The 20,113-nt window shown below is 48.5% G+C and overlaps 1 protein-coding gene across 4 annotated transcripts; it reads right to left on the bottom strand.

The window, feature by feature from the left end:
• Positions 1-757: 757 nt before the first annotated feature.
• Positions 758-19,632, bottom strand: SCAMP5 (secretory carrier membrane protein 5). Of its 4 annotated transcripts, XM_033440097.2 has the most exons (9): positions 19,468-19,608; positions 11,848-11,956; positions 9,359-9,412; positions 8,640-8,694; positions 7,743-7,871; positions 5,400-5,556; positions 4,215-4,316; positions 3,666-3,906; positions 758-3,404 (listed from the first exon to the last, which is right to left on the bottom strand). In XM_033440097.2, exons 4-9 carry the CDS (start codon positions 8,644-8,646, stop codon positions 3,210-3,212), a joined length of 831 nt encoding a protein of 276 aa, XP_033295988.2. In that variant the 5' UTR covers positions 8,647-8,694; positions 9,359-9,412; positions 11,848-11,956; positions 19,468-19,608; the 3' UTR covers positions 758-3,209. The 4 variants fall into 4 exon arrangements, with proteins under 4 accessions (XP_033295988.2, XP_049561342.1, XP_049561341.1 ...); XM_049705385.1 differs by lacking the exon at positions 9,359-9,412 and having other exon boundaries at positions 3,666-3,783; XM_049705384.1 differs by lacking the exon at positions 9,359-9,412.
• Between the last annotated feature and the right edge of the window lie 481 nt (positions 19,633-20,113).

Raw genomic sequence — 20,113 nt, forward strand, 5'->3', positions numbered from 1 at the left:
GGCCTGGCCCAGATTGTCTGACCTACTTACCCCCGCCCCAGCCCCATCGTACACTGCTCATCACTGCAGCACTTAATACTTAACATTTACTGAGCCTCTTGTATGTTTTAAGTGCCCAGGATACAGAGCTAAATCAGACTCTTCCCTGCTCTTGAGACAAAGAGGGACACAAAAAATTACAGAATAAGGTCCATGAGGAAGGAGAGGGTCCTAAGTAACAATTAGAGGCAGAGAAGCCCTCTCAGAGAAGGAGCCACTCAAGGTGAATCTTGAAGGATGACCAGGAGCTTAAATAAAAAGTGCCAGAACGGCCCTCCAAGTGGAGGACACAGCATTGGCAAAGGGAAAGCAGCAGAGGAAAGCACGTTGGATACACCTCCCTGCCTCCTTCATTCTCCAGCATCCACAGGCCCCTGGGTCCTCAATCAGCTGCCAGTCTCCTTCAATGAGAGCTGAGGTTGGGCCCTCTGTGCTCTACCCCTGCCCCTGCCTACAGTGACCATCTGAACCAAACCACCTCTCACCCACTGATCCAACCTTCTACTTCTTCCTCAGGGAACTCAGAACTCCTCCTCCTAACAGGCAGAAGGCCTCTGTGGCAATTTCGAGGCTGCCTCAGAGAAAGAACCACACAGAGGTGTGTGACTTTTGGCCTCTGGGAATGACAGACCCACTCAAACCACCCTATCCCCATTGCCTACAGCCCATGGTGAGGCTCCACACAGGCCCACATGAAGACACATGACACAGCAGGACACAGAGGGCCAAATGTTCCCCTTTATTATGGTTCATTCAGTTACCACTGACAGACACATTGGCTCAGGCAGGTCAACTGCCAGTTGGAGAATGGTCTGTGTCTCCCAGAAACAAGGAGGGGCAGGGGGCACCAGCAGAATGCAAAAGCAGGTGACTGGCTGGCCAAAGACCTGAGGATTTCCAGACTGACCTGGGCCTTCTTCCACCCGACCCTCAAGCCAGACCATCCAGCAGAGATGTATCTGTGCCCAGCCCCCACTTCTCATACTGGCTCCCTCCCCAGGAAAGTGCATAGTTGCCTGGAGATGCAGCATCCCAGGGCCTGGACAAGCTGGGCCACACACAGGTAGCAGGTCTTCCTAAGGGCAGAGCCAGGGCATGGCCATACAGGTCTGAGCCAGGAAAGAGAAAGGGCAGGTAGGACAGGAGTCGACTGGAGGTGGCATCCAACAGGTCAAGGATGCTGGGCTGGCAGCAGGCCTCCTGGAGTTACCAGAGAGACAAAGAGAAAGGGAGCCAGAGGTCTGGGAGGGGAGAAAGGAAACGGGAGGAAGAACCTAGACCTAGGGTCTCTTTTCAGGTACTAGGGCCTGTGACAACTGCTTTCTGCAGAGAAAGTGGTGGAGGAGAGAGCCAATCACATTCTGGCCCAAGCCTAAGGGACCATTAGGAAGATAACTTCCCAGAGGTCCTAGCTCCCCTTTTAGGAAAATGAAGTACCTGGCGCTCAAAGCTCAGGACGGCACCTGGAAATCCAGGTGTTGGATTCTAAGCTGGAGCCGCCCAGAGTGGCCAGGCGGGGTTTGGTTTTTCAAGCTAAATAGCCCAGGTGGGAGGTGGGGGCAGTGAGTGAGAAATGGGCAGCTGCTCCTTGGGTGAGAACCCACTCCCCTCCAGGCCTCCGAGAGAGCCAGGGCCTCTACGAACAACATTCTCACAATGTCTGGCACACAACGGGCCTGCAGTCACTGGCCTGGAAAGGAAAGGGGTTGCTGACAAGGTGAGGAAGGGCCAAAAATCAAGTCTAGTAGGCAGAGGGAAGCAAGTAATCTTGATTTGAAAAAAAACAAGAGCCAGAGAATCGCCCCTCCCACCCGACCTAAACTGAAATCACATTCCAGCCATTGTGCTTCCACATAGGATTGGGCCTGTGCTTCTTCCTGGGCCTTGAGCTCAAGTGCCCAGAACTGCCCTATGACCAAGAGTGAGCTGGGGTGGGGGGGATGCATGATCCCCTCTCACCGGGCCCTGCCTGCCTTCTCCTCTGATCTTCCCTCCAGAACCAGCCCTCTGAGCCTATCCCTTCTATCAGACCCAGACAGAACAGCTATCGCTCCCAGGAATCCAGTGGTCATTCAGAGACACCTAGCACCTGCCCAGTGGGCTTGGGCCAACCAAACGACACCCAGGGACCAGTAGTTATTTACATACCCTCTGCTCCAGCTGCACCTTTACACCTGAAAATTGCCTGGACACTACCTAGCTCTTCAGGGAAGGCAGTGGAATCTGCCCTTATGGATGGCAGATGCCACCTAGAACACAGTAGGGGTAGGGTAGGAGAATCAGGCCACAGCCGGGACATAGGCAGACGGGGCTCAACGGGGCTCTGGGAAGAGAAGGAGGGGAAGGCAAGGCAGGGAAGAGAGGAGCCTGCCTTGCATTTCCACCCCCTGGATTCAGGTACCCAGGTGGGCTCCGCATCTCCGGCTGTGGGCCCTCCCACATCAGGGCTAAGGCTCAGCTCCCCTGTCTGCTTCCTGGATCTGGGAAGGGGCTCAGTCTCAGGAGCAGATACAACTGGGACACTCAACCTTGGAGAAGACAAAGAAAAGCCACAGAGAGAAGAGAGAGACCCTGGGCAGGAGAAGGAACCACAGGAATCTGACAGCAGGAAGAGAGGAGGGGAGGAGGAGGTTGGGAGTGGTGGCAGGGAGAGACCTGGATCAGAAGGAGCAGAAGAAGATCCTCTGCGGGTCTCCACTCTCCCCGCTACCATCCCCATGAGTTCTAAATACTGCTGCTCCCCAGTAAGACCAAAAGTGGAAACAGTTTCAGCTCATAACCCTTGGGAGGGGGCCAGGCTCTTCTGCTATGCCTCCCTCTGCCCCATGAAGGGTCCCTGGGCCAAGGTCAGAGGGGGCAGCCTGGTGGAGGGTGGGGGGCTGGTTTAGTTCTAAACATACATCTAGCACCACAACAACAGAGACCTTCACTGCACACTATTCACAAGGGGACACAGACACAGCTATCACCGCACGGGACAGCTCCACGTGAATCCAAGGGTGTGGGGGAGAGGATATACATATATATGTATATATATATATAACTCTGATTCTTTGTACAAAGTGGAGGAGGAGAAAAAGGGAAGGGGGAACCCTGCTTGGTCACCACAACGTGTGGCTTGAGCCCCCGTTCCACCGGCCCCCAGCCAGCTTCTGGGAGGCTTGGCTCGTTCACATCTCATTGGAGTATGTGTAGTTGGGGGTGGCAGAATACTGAGTCTGCGGCTGATTCATGGCACCCTGCGCTGCCCCCATGGCTGCATTCTGGGCCGCCTGCTGCACGTGCGGGTTCTTCCATGCCCCCGTGGTCCACTCCTCCTGAGCTTTGCTGAAACTCCCCCCGCTGCCCCGATAGAATTTATGAACCTGTAGAATGAGGAGCACAAGGAAGGGTTAATCAAAGGGAAGAGGCAACCTATCCAGAAAAGACATGGGAGCCAGAGAAAAGTCACCGTAAAAGCCAGTCCTCCCACCCATGCCCTGTGCACTGGGAGCAAAGTCCACCAAGCCATTCCAGAGTGAGTCCCTTGGAAGACCCCTGGGTCCTCTTGTAACTTGGGAGAAGGGTTGTTACAGATCACAGTCCCTTCCCAACACCACCCTCTAACCCTTGAGGTGACCACATACCATGCTGAGGGCAATGAAGGAAAAGACAGCCATGACCGTGAACATGACAGTGGGAATGAGCATCACCACCGCTGAGCCAACGTTCGTTCCGAAGAAGGAAATGGTAGCGATCCAGCCGCTGCAGAAATAGGCCAGCTGTGGGGCTGCCTTGCATGGTGAGGGGTACCCAGGAGCCACCCCACTAGAGTAAGGGACCATCTCATTGTCACAGGGAGAGACGATATCATTGGATGCAAAGGGCCTGTGTCAGTGGTCAGAAAGAACCCTTGGCTCAGGAAACAAGCTCCTCAGACATAAGGCTTCCTTCCCTCAGTTTAATCTCATGACGCTTGATACCCCTCAGCACTCCTAAAAACCACTGCAAGGTTCTCATTCCCCTCTGATGCTATGGCTCTGTCTACTATAAACTATCCTGAATCCTTTCACACTTCCAATAACTCATGGTATTCCCACAGGCTAGGCAGCTTAGCCCACAGAAGTAAGCAAAGGACACACCCCAGGTGCCACCCTGCTAGCCCTGGGTCAGTCCCAGACACCCCAGTCTCTTACCAGACACCCCAGCCTGGGATGCCCACAGCCTGGATGATGCTGATGACCAGCTGGGCCATGAAGGTGAAGAAGAATGCCATGAAGCTGAAGGAGCTGTCAGTCCTGCAACAGAGGAGATGGCTTCCATCACCTGGGTAGAGGGCCAGGGCTTCCCTGCCTTCAAGACTTCTAAGTCCTTCCAAGTTTAAGTGGGTACACAATAGACAGAAGACATTTAAAGGCCTTAGTTAAGAGGCCAAAATAGGACAGCGTTTACCCATGGATCTTTGCAAGTTTCCATGTGTTAGGCCTGTGTGTACAGCATTACATAGGGAGAGATCTCCTTATGAATGCACCACTCACTGGTACATGGATGGTTGGCCCCATTGGCACAGAAATAGATGGGTCCACTGTGGCAGAAATAAACAAACCTATTGTCAAAGGGTTGGACAGCCCTACTGGCACCAAGACATCCAGGTACATGGATGGATGGTCCCATAAGATAGAAACTGTCATTGGCACAAGAACAGACACATTACTGGCACCAAGATTATAGCCTAATTGGCACATACATGGATGGGCCCAATAGGCAAAGATATTTGAGATCACACTGGCACTGAGAGGGACGCTCCATTGGCACAAAGATTGAAGATCCCACTTGACACAAGGCAGACACCCATTGGCACTAAGACAGCTAGCCCTACTGATACATGGGTGGGTAATCCCTTTGGCACAGAGTTGGATGCCCTCATTAGCACATAGTGTCAGTGGCACATGGATGGCTTGTTCCGTTGGCACGTGGATAGATGGTCCACTTGGCGCCAAATCAGCTAGCCCCACGGGTACAGGGATGGACAGCTCCGTCAAGACAGGTGGCCCCATTGGCAAAACTTATCATGCAGCTAGCTGCCTGGGGGAGGGAAAACAAGAACAGGCCCGGTTTCTATGTTGCCCCCACCCAAGGGTAGAGTGAGGAAGGAAGGAACTAAGAGAAAGGTTCTAACTTCCAGCCCTCTCACCCCAGCCTAGAGCTCCCAGGAAGCCTAAATCCTACCTGGCAGTCTGAGCTGAGGGTAAACAAAGGGGAAGTGAGTTTGCAGGATGGCAAAAAAAAAAAAAATTAAAATTAAAAATATGTAGAGAAGAGACAGTGGAGATGGGCAAAGAGACAGGGTTAGGAGCTGGAGTTCAGCACCCATCACTTACTTGAAGGCCTTGTAAATGGGCCGAAACCAGCAGACGTAGGAGCAGGGTGTGAAGAGGATGAGCCAGAGAAAGGCGAGGCCAAAGTTGGTAGCTCCCCCGCCTCCGATCAGCCACGCGAGACAGCCCACCAGGTTCACGGCCAGCGTTACGCTATTCACTGCAGACCCAGGAGCACATGCACACACAGAGACAGACACCAGACACACACGCAGACACCAAGGCCCATGCAGAAATATATGAGCACCCAGACACACACACATCCCCCACAACTCAACACAGACCCACAGTCAAACACAGGCAAACGGCACAAGCACAGAAAGATGAAGACACATACAAACACATGCAAACCGCATTTGTACAGATTCACACCCACAAGTCACATCAGTGAATACACACACACAGTTACACAAGACACACGTATACATACACACACACAGGGAGTACAGACTGTGAGAAAGAAAACTGGGAGCTCAGACCAACCCTCTCCCACACCCATTCCTGGGGATCTGAGAAATCCAGAGAACGAAGCGTCTCCAGATCGGGAACTCAGAGCCTCAGCCCAGCAAGCCCTGTTGAAGGGCCCCAAAGCCTCAGCCTGGGAGAAATGCTCTTCTCCTGATAAGAATTTCTCCTTGTAAGAATGGCCTCAGCCCCTGGCCATCCCAGACCCACAGCAATCACCAAGCCCAAGGCACAGGAAACCCATCTTCCATCTTCTCTTGCAAGGTAGGGCATGAAAAAGGGAAAGTAAAAGGTAACATCTCTTTAAGCCATTGTACCATCCGCTCCACACTTAAATGGGGCAGGCAGCAGTGGCTGGGATCTCTCTTTCTTTTATCCATTTCTTAGACAACTATTATGCCACCTCCTCCAAGAAGCCTTCTTTCACTACTGCAGCCTTATTCATCTCCCATCCCTCTGACCTCCTGAAGACTTGGGCGCTCTCATGCTTCCCCAAGTACAAATCCCAGCCAAACTAGAAGCTCCCCGAGAGTGACACCCAGGCTCCCCCTCCTCTGTGCCCACATAATCTAGCTAAACCTTGGAATCACTGTATCCTTGAGTCACAGCCAGCAGGGACCTCAAGTCTCCTCATCTGACGCTGTCACTCACACACACCCAGGTCATCTGACATAAGGGTGCTCCTTTCCTCGAACATTAGACTGAGTCCATTTAAGGCCCCACAAAGACTTACTGAATAAATAAAGGAAGGCAGGCTTAATCTTGGCCTCAAACAGCCAGGTATCTATGATCCTGGCTTCTGAATAGAACCCTGAAGCATCTCAAGGGTTATATACACTTCCTTGGGAACACAGCATCTGGCGGGCACCTAGTGAGGACTTAGGAAGATATTTATAGCCCTTAAATCCAGCTCCTGGATGAGATCTTCTCAGGGGCAGAGTTCCCAGAGCCCAGGGCCAGTGCTCCCCAAGTCTGGCCTGACAACGCTGTCACCTGTGAAGGTACACCCTTCTCAGGGCCCCTCACCATGAGGGTAAGCATTTCTTTCTGTGAGTTTCAGCTGTATTTCCTCCATCCCTGTTTATTGCCCCCAGATTTCCTGGAACCTTGGTGTTCTCACTGATTTTATTTGCTCTTTACATAGAACAGACATTAAACTGCTTTTATATTGGTTTACATCTCTCTTCCCAGTCCCACCTCTCTCCAGCTCACTTGATCTAGTGCCCCGGCCGCAATTATTCTACTGCCACAGACCATGAGAATTGGGGCTTTTAAACTCTCAACCTCAAAATCTTAGAACATTAAAACTCTAGACTCAATGCGAGCTACGTGGAACCACAGCGATCACTGAGACAATACCCTCTTTCCTATAAATGAGGAACCTGCCACTTGGGAAGTGGAGTGACCAGCCCAGCCTCCTCCCATATCTCCTAAATCCCAGCTGAATGTTCTTTTTGAGCAATTTTCCAGAGAAAGCAAGAAAAATGTGGCTTTGAGGGGAGGATTCCTCTCCAAATCCAGAATCCTGAGGCAGTCATCAGAGGTTCCCTGGAAAACTACTCCAGTGAAAAGGAGAAGGAGAGGAAGAAATGAGGAATTACACCGCAGACAGAGACCCCCCCACCCGGCTGCTCTGTGACTGGGAGATGGGGAGAGGCCTAGATGGGAGGTTGAGGGAAACTGAGGCCCAGCTGGGGAGTCGGCCCAGGAGAGGAGCCTGCAGGAGTCAGGCAGGGAAAGGCTTACTGGCCCACACAGATGCTGCAAGTGAGGCTGAAGGACACCGAGCCTGTGGGGACCCTGTCCCAATGCCCAGCACCCGCCAGCCTTCCCCCTCCCCCATTCCCCAGCTATGGCCCACCCCCATCCCACAGCACTCACGCATCCAGAGGTAGTAGAGGCGCTTGGTCATGCTGAGATGCTGAGGAGGGATATCCGCCTCAAAGTCTTGGTAGAAACATGGCTTCAGCGGGATGAATTTGGGCAATGGTGGGAAGTTGTTCACTTTCTCTGTGGGCGAGGCACATCATATGGTATCACCCTGAATGTTCCCCTCCCTGATGATCCAATATGATCACTCTTTCCCTGGCCTGGGCTGCCCTCTTGGCCCCTGTGGGCACAGACCACTTTGCTATCCCCACCCAGCTATCCCCACTGCCTCAGGTCTCCCAAAGTAGCCCTGAGGCAGTGTCACTGTCTCTCAGAAGAATAAAAACAATAAACACTGTCCATCAGGGGTGCAGCACCCTCTTCAGTGGGGGACCAGTTCCAGGTAGAGGAAGCAGCATGGTGAGTCTGGGTACGTGGGTTCTATCTAGCCTCCACTCCAACACTTATGCTCTTGGGTGAGTCACTACCCCTCTCCAGACCTCAGTTTATCCAGTGGGGTGGGGGTCAAACTCAATAGTCCCTACAGGTCCCTCCAGCTCTAAGCCTTTGGAAACCAGCCAACTCAGAAACCAGAATGAAAAGGTCTCAGAGTATTAGAGAGTAATGGTGACAGAGAGGATGGAGACTGAGACACCCATGCCACTTATCAGTCAGACAGCCGGTAGGACCAGAGCATCAGGATGCGCTACCCCTGGTCCCCAGGGTCAGAGGTCTGACAGAGGGCTAGACAGTGAGGGTCTTGGATAAATAGGCCTCAGTGGGGAACCAGGGGCAATCCAGGGGCAAGAGGACAGAAAGAACCTGACCTTCAAAAACTAGGGGGCGTAAAGGGACCCCTACCCTAAGTTCACCGTTACATCCTACCCAAGTGGCCCACCCTCTCCTTACCTGACATGATGGCACCAGCCGGCCCAGCGGCCTGTCCACTCCTCTTTGTCCTGAACTGGAAGGAAAAAGAGCCAGAGAAGGTTGAACATCATGGCTCACCCAACCTAGTCCTTCTCTTAGTCCCAGCCAGGCTGGAAACTCCCTGGAGCAGGAATCATCTCACATTTCCATGGTGGAATGAACCGGAAGCAGCTCCCACCTCACAGAGCAGCAACAAAGACCCAATGCAGCCAAAAATAAATAAATAAATAAATAGATAAATAAATAAATAAAATCTGTCAAAAAATTTTAAAAAAAATACTGATATGGAAAGAACTCCACAATTACAAGTAGTTGAAAAAAATGCAAGACATAGAATAGTTTATGCTACCTTTCATATTGAAAAAAAGGAAAAAAAGGAGGGGAGAGGAGAATAAAAATATATTTTGCTTTTATCCCCAGAATCCTACTTCTAGTTATTTACCCACAAGTAAGAAACAACAAATACATGTTATTCAACATGACACTATTTTACAATAGCAAAATGTTAGAAACAACCTAAATGCAACTGTTTGAATAGACTATGGTACATCAGTCAATGGAGTAATATATAGATGTAAAAAAGAATGAAGATGATCTCTATGAACTGCTATGGAATGATTTCCAGGATATACTGTTAAGTAAAAAAAGCAGGGAATTCCCTGGTGGTCCAGTGGTTAGGACTTGGCACTTTCACTCACAGGGCTGGGTTTGATCCTTGGTCTGTGAACTAAGAACCCACAAGCCTTGAAATGCTGCCAAAAACAGAAACAAACAAAAAAGAAATTGGAGAGAACCATTAAAATTGAAATAAACAAAACCAAATGAAGCTATCTATACTGTGAATTGATAACACAATCACACAGGAAAAAGAATTGGCCAAGTGACTTCATCTCAGTACTCTGTGTTCTCTTAGAGGGATATATCTCAAGAGCAAAAACAACTGGAAAGAAATCTGAAATCTTAGCGGGTTTACTGTTACTGTTTGTACTAGTGTGATGATTCTGAAACTCTGTCATGTGAACTGTAGCAGACAGCATATGAGAGAATGTGTTCATGTTGTTGGAACCTGGGTTCTCAGTGTTAGGTATGGAGACAGAATATGGAATATAGGAAGGTAAGACAGAGTCCTGTGATGTTGGATTTGAATTGGAGGCATCAATATGAACTCATGACTTTAAAAATATGTGGCTGGTCCCAAGCCAGGACAAGGAAATACAACGTTAGCCTAAAACATCTTGTGGTGCCAGAAGCAAGAAGGAATTCAACTAATTGGTGTCAAGAGGACACCAGCTTGAAGGAGCTACCAACAGCCAAATTTGGGAGAATTAAGAGCATCAAAAATAATGACAGTAATATAACATTATTAAAAAATAATCCATGAGTCCAAAGTGACACTCTTATTTTTAAAAAGAAGAGGGAGGAAGGAAGAAAGCAAGCTATTCTTTTCAGAAGAATGCTAGCACTAAGTGTAGGAGTGACAGAATTAGAAAATCTCCTAATTTTGCAATCATGAATGTAATAGCTGATTCAGACAAGGATCCTCAGTGGCTGCTAAATCTTTCACTGGATGAAAGATTGTTGGGGAATTCCCTGGTGGTCTAGTGCAGCGGTCCCTGACCTTTCTGGCACCAGGGACCAGTTTCGCGGAAGACAATTTTTCCATGCACGGTGCAGGGGTGGGGGGGTGGGGGTGGTTCAGGCGGTAATGCAAGCGATGGGGAGTGGCAGATGAATCTTCGCTCTCTCACTGTGCGGCCCGGCTCCTAACAGGCCTTGGCTTGCAGACTGATGGGGGAGGGGGGTTGGGGACCCCTGGTCTAGTGGATAAGACTCTGCACTCCCAGTGCAGGGGACCCAGGTTCGATCCCTGGTCAGGGAACTAGATCCCACATGCATGCCGCAACTAAGAGTTCACATGTCACAACTAAAGAGCCCAAGCACTGCAACTAAAGATTCTGTGTGCCGCAACTAAGACCTGGTGCAGCCAAATAAATAAATAAAATATTAAAAAAAAAAAAAGCTACATGGCAACAAAAACTGATGTGTCAACCTTGACTGAATCCTGGTTCAAGAGGGAAACACTGGGATATCAGAGGAAACTTGAATATAGACTCTAGATAATATTATTATGTCTATGTTACATTTCTTGGGTGTGATAATGGTATTGAGGTTATGTAGGAAAATGTCCTTTTTCTTAGGAAATATGTGCTCAAGTGCTTAGGGATAAAGTATCGTGATATCTCAAACTTGCTTCAAATAGTTCAGAAAAATAAGAAATAATGAATGGATAGATATAGACAGAATCAAAGCAAATGTGGCAAATGCTAACAATTGGTGAATCTGAGTGAAGTTATATGAGTGTCCCTTGTATTCTTTCAACTTTAAAGTTTTCAAAATAAAAAGCTGGAGAAAAAATATGAGTAATGTCAGTAATGGATCATAACACACTGAAAAGAATGCATAAGTGAACTATAATACACAAAAGAAAGGGAGGCGGGAAAGAAAAGTTCTAATATAGAAGGAATGACATAATTTTTTAAATCATTATTTTGCAACCCCTATGTCAGAACTGATACAGGGAAGGATTATCAATGGCTGCTTAAACCACTGGGTGGAAGGTGGTTAGGGAAGAGGGGAGTCACACAGTCTGTCACCCCCCCAGATTATTTATTCATCACAAGAGAGAAAAGGTACTTCTATAATGAGAGGATCTGGCAGACCAAGTGACCAAACTTAGCATTTCTGATAATGGGACAAAAGGACATTATGTGCCTCATGATGTGATACACACAGAAGGACATAAGATCATCAATGCAGTATTATTGCCAAAATCTTTAATCTGAAAATAATTATTAAGAAAAAGAATCTGACAAATCCAGACTGTGGGAAATTCTCCAAGATAAACGTTAATGTCATGAAAGATAAAAATTGGTAAAGGGACTCATCTAAATTAAAGGAGACTAAAGAGACATGCAACCAACTGCAATGACTGGTCCTGGATTTTTAAATCACAGCTATAAAGGACATTTTTAGGACAAGTAGAGAAATCTGAATATAGACTGAACAGTAGATATCATTGTTCAATGTTAAATTTCTTAGGTGTTGTGGTTACATAGGAGAATATCTTTGTTCTTAGGAGATAACATGCTGACATATTTAGGAATACAGTGTCTTGTCTGCTACTTACTTTCAAATGGTTCTGCAAAAAAATAAGATAGGGAATTCCCTGGTGGTCCAGTGGTTAGGACTCGGCGCTTTCACTGCTGTGGGCCCAGGTTCAATCCCTGGTCGGGGAGCTAAGATCCCTCAAGCCACGCGGCACAGCCAAAAAAAAAAAAAAAAAATCAGAGATATTGATAGACAAAGCAAATGTCACAAAATGTTAACAGCTGCTGAATCTAGGTGAAGTACCCTAGTACAGGCATTCATTGCACTGTTCTTTAAACTTTTTGTAGCTTTGAAATTTTTCAAAATAAAAAGTTGGGGAAATAGACATACAGATGGCCAACGGGTATCAATACATGAAAAGATGCGCAACATCACTAATCATCAGGGAAATGCAAATCAAAAGCACAATGAGATATCACCTCACACATGTCAGAATGGCTGTTATAAGAAGGATGAGATACCAAAGGTTGGTGAATGAAATCTTGCCGTTTGTGACAACATGAATGGACCTTGAGAGCATTATGCTAAGTGAAATAAGTCAGACAAGGAAAGACAAATACTGTATGACCTCACTTATTTGTGGAATCTAAAACAAAAAAAAATTTTAAAAAGCAAACAAACAAAAAACCAAGCTCATCCACAGAGAAGAGATTGGTGGTTTCCAGAGGCGGGGGCTGAGGGGTGAGTGAAATGGGTGAAGGGGGTCAAAAGGTACAGACTTCCAGTTCTAAATAAATAAATCACAGGGATGTAAGGTACAGCATGGTGACTACAGTTAATAACACTGTATTGCATATTTGAAAGTTGCTAAGAGAGTAAATCTTAAAAGTTCTCATTACAAGGAAAAGAAATTCTGTAACTATGTGTGGCAGTGGATGTTAACTAGCCTTATTGTGGTGATCATTTCACAATATATACAAATATTATGTTGTATAAATATCATTATGTTGTACACTTGAAAGTAATGTATGTCAATTATACTTCATAAAAATAAATAAAGGGACCTGGTGGCACAGTGGATAAGACTTGGCGCTCCCAACGCAGGGGGCCTGGGTTCAATCCCTGGTCGGGGAACTAGATCCCACATGCATGCTGCAACTAAGAGTTTGCATGCCACAACTAAGAAGCCTGGAGCTATAACTAAGGAGCCCACCTGCAGTAACTAAGGAGCCCATGTGCTGCAACTAAGGAGCTGGCGAGCCGCAGCTAAGACCTGGTGCTACCAAATAAATAAATAAATAAATATTTAAAAAAATAATAAAATAAAATTTTAAAAATAAATAAATAAATACTTTTAAGTCAGGAGGGGGATATACACAGTTGCATTTGGCAATATATACACAAAGAATCTCTAGTAGGACATCAAGAAAAAAATAATTGTGGTTCCTGGGGGCCAGAGGAACTGAATACATGTGGAGTAGGGGAGTAGGTGGGAGGAAATTTTTACTATGTATCTTTATACCATCAAATCCAAGACACCATCAATTTTAAGATAGATCATTATCTTATTGAACAAAAGAAAGAAAAAAATGCCACCAACTTATAATGATAAGATGCCAAAATTTTAAAGACACAGACATTAAAATGTTTTCGGAAATATCAAAATGTTCATCTTAGAATTGATGAAATTTAGGACATCTTTTTGAATTATGAATCAGGTAAATGTATAACCTGTTTTAAAAAAAAAAAGAAAAGTCAGGCAGAAGAGGATGAGCTGGCAAAGAATGAGTAGGAGCAGCTGATGAGGCAGGAGGAAAACCAGGAGAGTGTGAAGTCTCCAAAGCCAGGAGTAGAGAGTGGACAAATATGACAGATGCCACTGAGAGGTCCAGCATGGAAAGGGCTGGACTGAAAAATGTTCAGTACACTCAGCAACAGCAAGTCACCTGTGACCCCAACAAGAACTACTTTGGTGGTCGTGGCAGCTGGGAGTTGGGGGGAGGGGTGGGAGTGGGTAGTAGCAGCCAAATTACATAGTTGAGCACATAAGCTGAGAGCAGGTGTAGACAGCACGTTGAAGAAGCCTGCCTTGGAAGAGAACAGAGACAGGGTACTACCTGGGTGGGCTATGGGGTCCAGGGAGGACTATGTCTGAGGGTTGTTTGTTTAGGATCTTAATAAGCTAGAGATGTGACAGATCCAGGGAAGAGTTGCAATTACAGTAGAGACAGAGGTTAATTAATGGAGCAAACCCCTGAAAGGGGGAGAAGCATGAGGTCCAGTGCAAAGAGGTGGCACAAGCCTCAATCCTAACAGGTGGGAAGGAGAACATGACGCAAGCAGATGGGGGAGGTTTGAGGCCTTGGAAAGGACAGTGCACGTCCCACATATCTGCTTCAATTTTCTCTGTAATAGGGGAGACACGTTTGAGTTGAAAGTGAGGTGGTAAGCGTAGAGGATGCAGCTAAATCAAGGGGCAATTACACCACAGCCTGAGAAGTGCTCCAGGAAAGCAAGTACACAAAGCTGTGGGAACACAGAGGAGCACCTCCCTGGTCCATCCTGGAAAAGCCAGGGAGGGCTTTATAGAGGAAGCGATATCAGAGCTGAATCCTGGAGGATGAATAAGAGTTGGCCAGGAAAGGAAAGAACCAGGAAAGCACATGCAAAGGGAAGGTCAGGAGAGTAACAGCATGGCGAATTCAAGGAACAGAAAGTAGAGCACACACAGATAAAGTCCAAAGTGGAAGGAAGGAAGAAAAGGCAACAATAGGGTTGAAAGGTGGGAGGGGCCCGTCATCCTGGCCTTGAAGGCCATGAGCAGGATTTGAGCTTTATCCTGAGACTTGCGAGCCACCGAAGATTTCTATTCTTCCTCTTCTCCTTTTAAAAAATATAACCTCAAAGTTTGTTTTTTAATAAAATGAAATTATGTTGCTTTTTAGTAACATGTATAAAAATATCTGCAAGTTAAAAAAAAAAATCAAAGTGCATAAAGTAGAAAATACAAGTTCTTCCAAAATCCACCTTCTCAGTGGTCACCCCTTTAACAGTCTGACCTTTAGGTTTTTGGTTTTTATGTATACATAAGCATATATGACAAAAGTGAGATCATTTTATACACACTCTTTTATAACCTGTTTTTTTCCACTCAATATCTCATGAAAATGTTTAATGTCAATGAATACAGGTTATCTCAACCTTTTTAATGACTGGTCAACCAGGTCAACAACGTCCGTGGCCACAGAGTGGTCAGGTGTGACATGGGCTGATTTGGCAATTAGGAGGTCACAGCTTCAGGAAGTGGTGGGGTAGAGGCCAGCTGCCCAGAAATGAGGGAACATGAGGAGAGGAAGAAAAGGCCGACTAATCTTTCAAAAAACTCAGCTGAGGGACACCCCTGGCGGTCCAGTGGTTAAGACTGCACCTTCCAATGCAGGGGGTGTGGGTCTGATCCCTGGTCGGGGAGCTAAGATCCCACATGCCTCGCAGCCAAAAAACCAAAACTTAAAAAAACAGAAGCAATATTGTAACAAATTAAATAAAGACCTAAAAACAATTTTTTTAAATCAAAAAACTCAGCTGAGACTTTAATATAATATACAGGATATTAGTGTCAACAAAGAAACACCATAAAGGATTAATAGTAGCGATCTCTTGATAGTGACATTACAAGTTATTTGTTGTCTTTCTTTTATCTTTATTTTCTAAAATTTCTGCAACAGTCATATATCACTTTTCTAGCGAGACAAAGCCATAGGTTTAAAACAGCAGCAGCTAGAGGAAGACATACAGTTAGAAAGGATTTTCCAGATAGGAGACTTGAGCATATATATAAGCCGGGAGGAAGGTATTATTAAGGAAAACGGTGGAGAGGCTGAAGATACAGTAGAGGGGGAAAGAGCTGACAGACACTGGTATCTCAGGAGATACGTAGGGCCAGCATCCATAGCACAGAGCGGGTATGTTAGATTAGGAGCCCTCCTTCTACTGGGATTCAAGAAGTGGAGAAACATAAGTGTGGTTCCAACTCCTACATACAACCCCCACCCACCCCCGCCCAACTAACCCTCTCCATGAGTAAAGGGCTTTGGGATAATAGTCCAAGTTTGGAATACTCCTCCCATAGAATAGAATGGAGAGCTGATGGGAAGAGGAAAGGGGTTTCTAGAAGTGATGGAGGGACAGCTGAGGCTGGAGACCCTCCACGGAAGCAGAACCAGACTGCCCTGGTATGTGATGGCCACCAGAAGCTTTCCACATTCTGAGTGTAGAATCCAGAATTGGGGGATCTGCTGCTAGGGTGGGACACACAGGCAAAGTGGCATGGTCATTGAAGGTATGAGCCAGAGGATGGTTAAAATCCTGGACCATGGAGTCCAGGAAGGACACAGAAGGTGTCATGCTCATGAGATAGAGAAAATGGAGGTGTCAGAGAACTTGAGGTCTCCTTGAGGTCCCAAAGTAGGTAAAGCAGAATTTGGACTGTGGTCAGAGAATGATACTGGAGTTTAAGATTTTGGAGGTGGCCACATGCCAATGATGACCAGACTCAGGTGTAGCTAGTAGAAAGGGTGGCCAAAGGAGGCACTGCCCTCCATGTGACAATGGGATGTGGAAAGGGAGACTGTGGTCCAGCACTAATGTCCTCCAGGGAAACAAAGAAGAGAGGCAGGGGGAGAGTGGGCAATAACTAGATTGTAAGAGCCTCAAGGAAGGAGGCTCTAACCCTGGCTCCAATCTGACCCCCGTCTGGTCCCAGGCTGTCTCCCAAAGGTGTGCCCATGGTTACAGAGAAGTCAGTGTAGCAAAGTATGGATGGTGGGAAAGCCAGCACTCAGGGCCAGAGCACAGAGCAAGGCTGCCTTGTTTGTACATGGTTAGCCCAGAGAGAATTTAGGCTTGGGAGGGCTACAGGAGGCTGAGGTCACAAAAATGGAAGGTTCCAGGCTCTCTGCTCTTTATACTTGTGTTGGGGGAGAGGGGAGCAGCAATGACTGGCCTCTGCAAACCAAAGTTCTTAAACTGAAAAATGGGAGAAGTAGCAATTTCGTCCTCAACTGAGAGTCTTTCATAACGCTGGGAGGCATTGGGGGTGTTACATATCCCCCCAAAGAGGTAGGCCTAAGGAAGCACCTCCTTAGTTATCAATAAGACAGCAAATACTAACTGAATTTTGTTCAAAAAAAACAGACTATAATTTATTCCATTTCTAACTGTGAAGTTGGGAGGACAGAAGGTCCCACAGTAAAGAGAGTAAGGTCCATGGCAGAGAGAGGGGAGTCAAGTCTGGCCTCAGATCAGGCTAGGGACCTGGGCTTAGTTCCAGAACTCCCTACTCATCAGCCCTCCCTCCTCCAAGGCATAGAAATCCTTGGCATAGAAATGGTCATTTTCTTGCTGTCTGCCCAGAGCCTATCTGCTAAGATGGAAGTTTTCCCCTCTTGCTCTACCTCTGGTCTCCTTATCCCACACCCAATCCCATATCTCCGGCCCTGATGTCCCCAAACTATGAATATTCCTCAGAGAACAGTACACTCCTAGCATTGCTATCACCGTCCTATGATGACTCTTCAGTAGCCCCTACTGATCCTGTGCTTGGCAATCAAAACCTTGTGTCAATCAGCTACAAACCTCCAACCCACCATCTTTTGCTTCTCTACCACAGGCTGACCTGCTTCCCACACAACCCAGCTTCATGCAGATCATATCAAGCCATCCCGTCTGCTTCCATTGACCCTAAACCAGAGCCCCATCAGCGCCTCTGAGTCCTTCTATTTTTCTCACATCCCACCTCTTCTGGGAAGCCCTTCCAGACATCCCACTGCTTAAATTCTGAACCAGTTATTGGGCACCAAGTGCTCACTCATTCTCATCCAATCTCTTCCTTGTTCCGTCATGGATGGGGCTTCCAGGAGGGACCCAGCACAGGGCAGGGCACAGAGAATGGTCAATCATGTTCTTCCTTAAGCCTTGGACACCCTCCCGGGGTAGGAGTGGAGCAACTGATGCCCTCCCCAAGTCAGGCTAAGCCCACAGCTTCTGTGAACCCTGCTGTACCACACTTCCTCCAGGAGACCTTCAGAGACTCCGGGCTGTCAGCAAGGAAGGAAGTGCAGCCTGTAGAGGAACTGCTGTGGGGAGGGGGCAGGGACAGGGAGAGGAAGGCAGAGGGAGGGGGGAGAAAAGGAAAAGGAAGAGGTAGAAGAACTGAGAAGGACGCTCTAAACTAGAACAAGCAGCTTCCTCAAGGGAGGTCGGTACTTAGTCCTATTATTTCATCCCTAGAGAAAGGTGCTGGCAAAGAGATACCCAGAGAGAGGAATCAATTTGTTAAGAGGTGGCCAGCCAGCCCACCAGAGAAAGGGTTAAAGAAACAGGAACAGAGCCCAAGGCCCCTAACCAGAGCTCCCCTCCCAGGACACTGCTAACTCTCCATGGGTTTGCTAGACCTAAGAAGACCCTCTTTCTGTGGCCCATGACCAGTCAATCCTCTCTCAGCAACTCAGGCTCATCAAACCCAGATCAAATCTCAACTAGCACGATCTGTGCAGCCCCAGACAAAATCTCTCTGCCAGTCATGCCCCTGCAAGAACCATTTCCCTGTCTCAGAGGCCTGCCCCTTGGAGGCAGAACAGTTAGGGCACAGGCTGCAAAATTCTCCAGACTTCTCCACCCCATGCGCACAGTCACACGGCTGGACTCACAGGCCAGGCTCCCCAACAGCTATGCTTAATTCCCACCTCTACGCCTTTGCCCAGACTATTCCCCGAAAATGCCCTCTGTTACCTCTCCTCTCATCCCAATCTCACTGCCTCCAAGAAGCCTCCTATTCACTGCCTCTTGCCTCCCTTTCTCCTTGTGCTCCTAGTGTCCACGGGAAAGTCTGCCCAGCCCTCCCTCAACTCCTTATCCTGGAGCTGGGGCATTGCCGGTTTGAACTGCCTGAGATAGTGTATTCTCAGTCCAGACTATACTTGGTTTTTCCAACCTTTGGATCACGAGCTCCCAGAGGCAGGGGCAGAGACGGGTTCCCAAACATCTCACCCCAATCCTCGTGACTGACTCCTGTCAGCGTTGGAATGAGCTTCTTCTGGCGCCCCCAACACACCACCCTAAAGCCCTGGCGGCCCACAGGCTTAAGCCAATGCACCCATCCCATGAAACACTGAGGCGGTTCAGACGAGCTGTCCAAAGGTCTGCCGCCTTGCTTAGGCGGAGTCTGGGAGGTGGGGAGTACAACCTGCACCCACCTGCAGGCGCCTCTTGTGAGGAAGGACCCAAAGGAGGCCACAGTCACCCCGCCTCCAGACGCCCCCATCCCAGGCCGCGTGCGCCGTCCCCAGGAGGAGGAGGAGGCCTGTTTCCAGGGAACGCCAGGTGGGGCTGAGGGGGTATGGAGGGCCCAAGGCCCAGGCTCCAGAATCCAGGGGTCTGACGTCATCCAAGACTGGGATCCTTCTGTGGGAGCCGGGAATGGGGATGGCGGGGGTTGGGGGGGTCTGGGGCACCCGAGATTCTCTTCCCCCGCCCCAACAGGGAAGGTCACCTCGACTCTGCGCCTCTCCAGCTCGACCTGCCCCCGGCATCCAAAGGTGAAGCGTAGGGTGTACAAAGCTGGAGATGGGGTGACCCCCTCTCGCCCTGCGCCCAACTTCCCTACAAAGCCCTTTTCTGGCCCTTTAGGCCCGGGACTCACCCGCTGCTGTCGCTCGGCTGCGGAAAGGCCGCCGCGCTGCGCTGCTATGCACCCAACGATGCGGCGCGGAGCCGGCCGCGAGCGGCTCCGGGTCTGGGGACTGGGTGCGCGAGCGTGCGCGCGCCTCGGGGCCAGTTCCTCGCGCGCCCGCGCCGGCCTGCCTGCAGCAGCCACTCTCGCGAGATTCCCGAGCTTCCTCTAGGGCTGCTTCTCCTGAACTCGCGAGAAGGAAGGCCTGGCCATCCCCTCACCTTCCAGGAGCTGTCCGAGGTGCTGAGTTCCAGGGACAGGGCCAGATCAGGTGGTCGGCAGGCACGGGGACAAGAGCAAAGCGAGAACGTCGAGGAAGAGACCCAGAAATGGGAGTCTGGTACCAACAATCAGAGCCTCAGCTTCCAAATCTGTAAACTGGGGAAAACAACCTCCCATGCCAGTCCCAGGAGCCACTGGGACGTACCAGAAAGTAAGAATGAGAAGGAGCTTTGTGAGCAGGAGTGTGATGACTGGGGAAAGCCCTTCAGATCCACAGACCCAAAGTGACAGAGAGGGGATGGAGGATGGAAGATCAGAGATGAAACATAAAGAGACAAAAACGAGACATAGACAAGGACACACAAATCCAAAAAAGATAGACATAGAAAGACAA

This window comes from Orcinus orca, chromosome 2, assembly GCF_937001465.1.
Source record: "Orcinus orca chromosome 2, mOrcOrc1.1, whole genome shotgun sequence".
Taxonomy (NCBI): domain Eukaryota; kingdom Metazoa; phylum Chordata; class Mammalia; order Artiodactyla; family Delphinidae; genus Orcinus; species Orcinus orca.

Excerpts from the sequence above, each read along its gene's own strand:
- SCAMP5 (XM_049705386.1), bottom strand. Across the intron at positions 5,557-7,742 it reads CCTCTACTACCTCTGGATGC|TGAATAGCGTAACGCTGGCC; the intron begins GTGAGTGCTGTG and ends CTGGGTCTGCAG. Across the intron at positions 4,317-5,399 it reads CCCATTTACAAGGCCTTCAA|GACTGACAGCTCCTTCAGCT; the intron begins GTAAGTGATGGG and ends CCTCTGTTGCAG.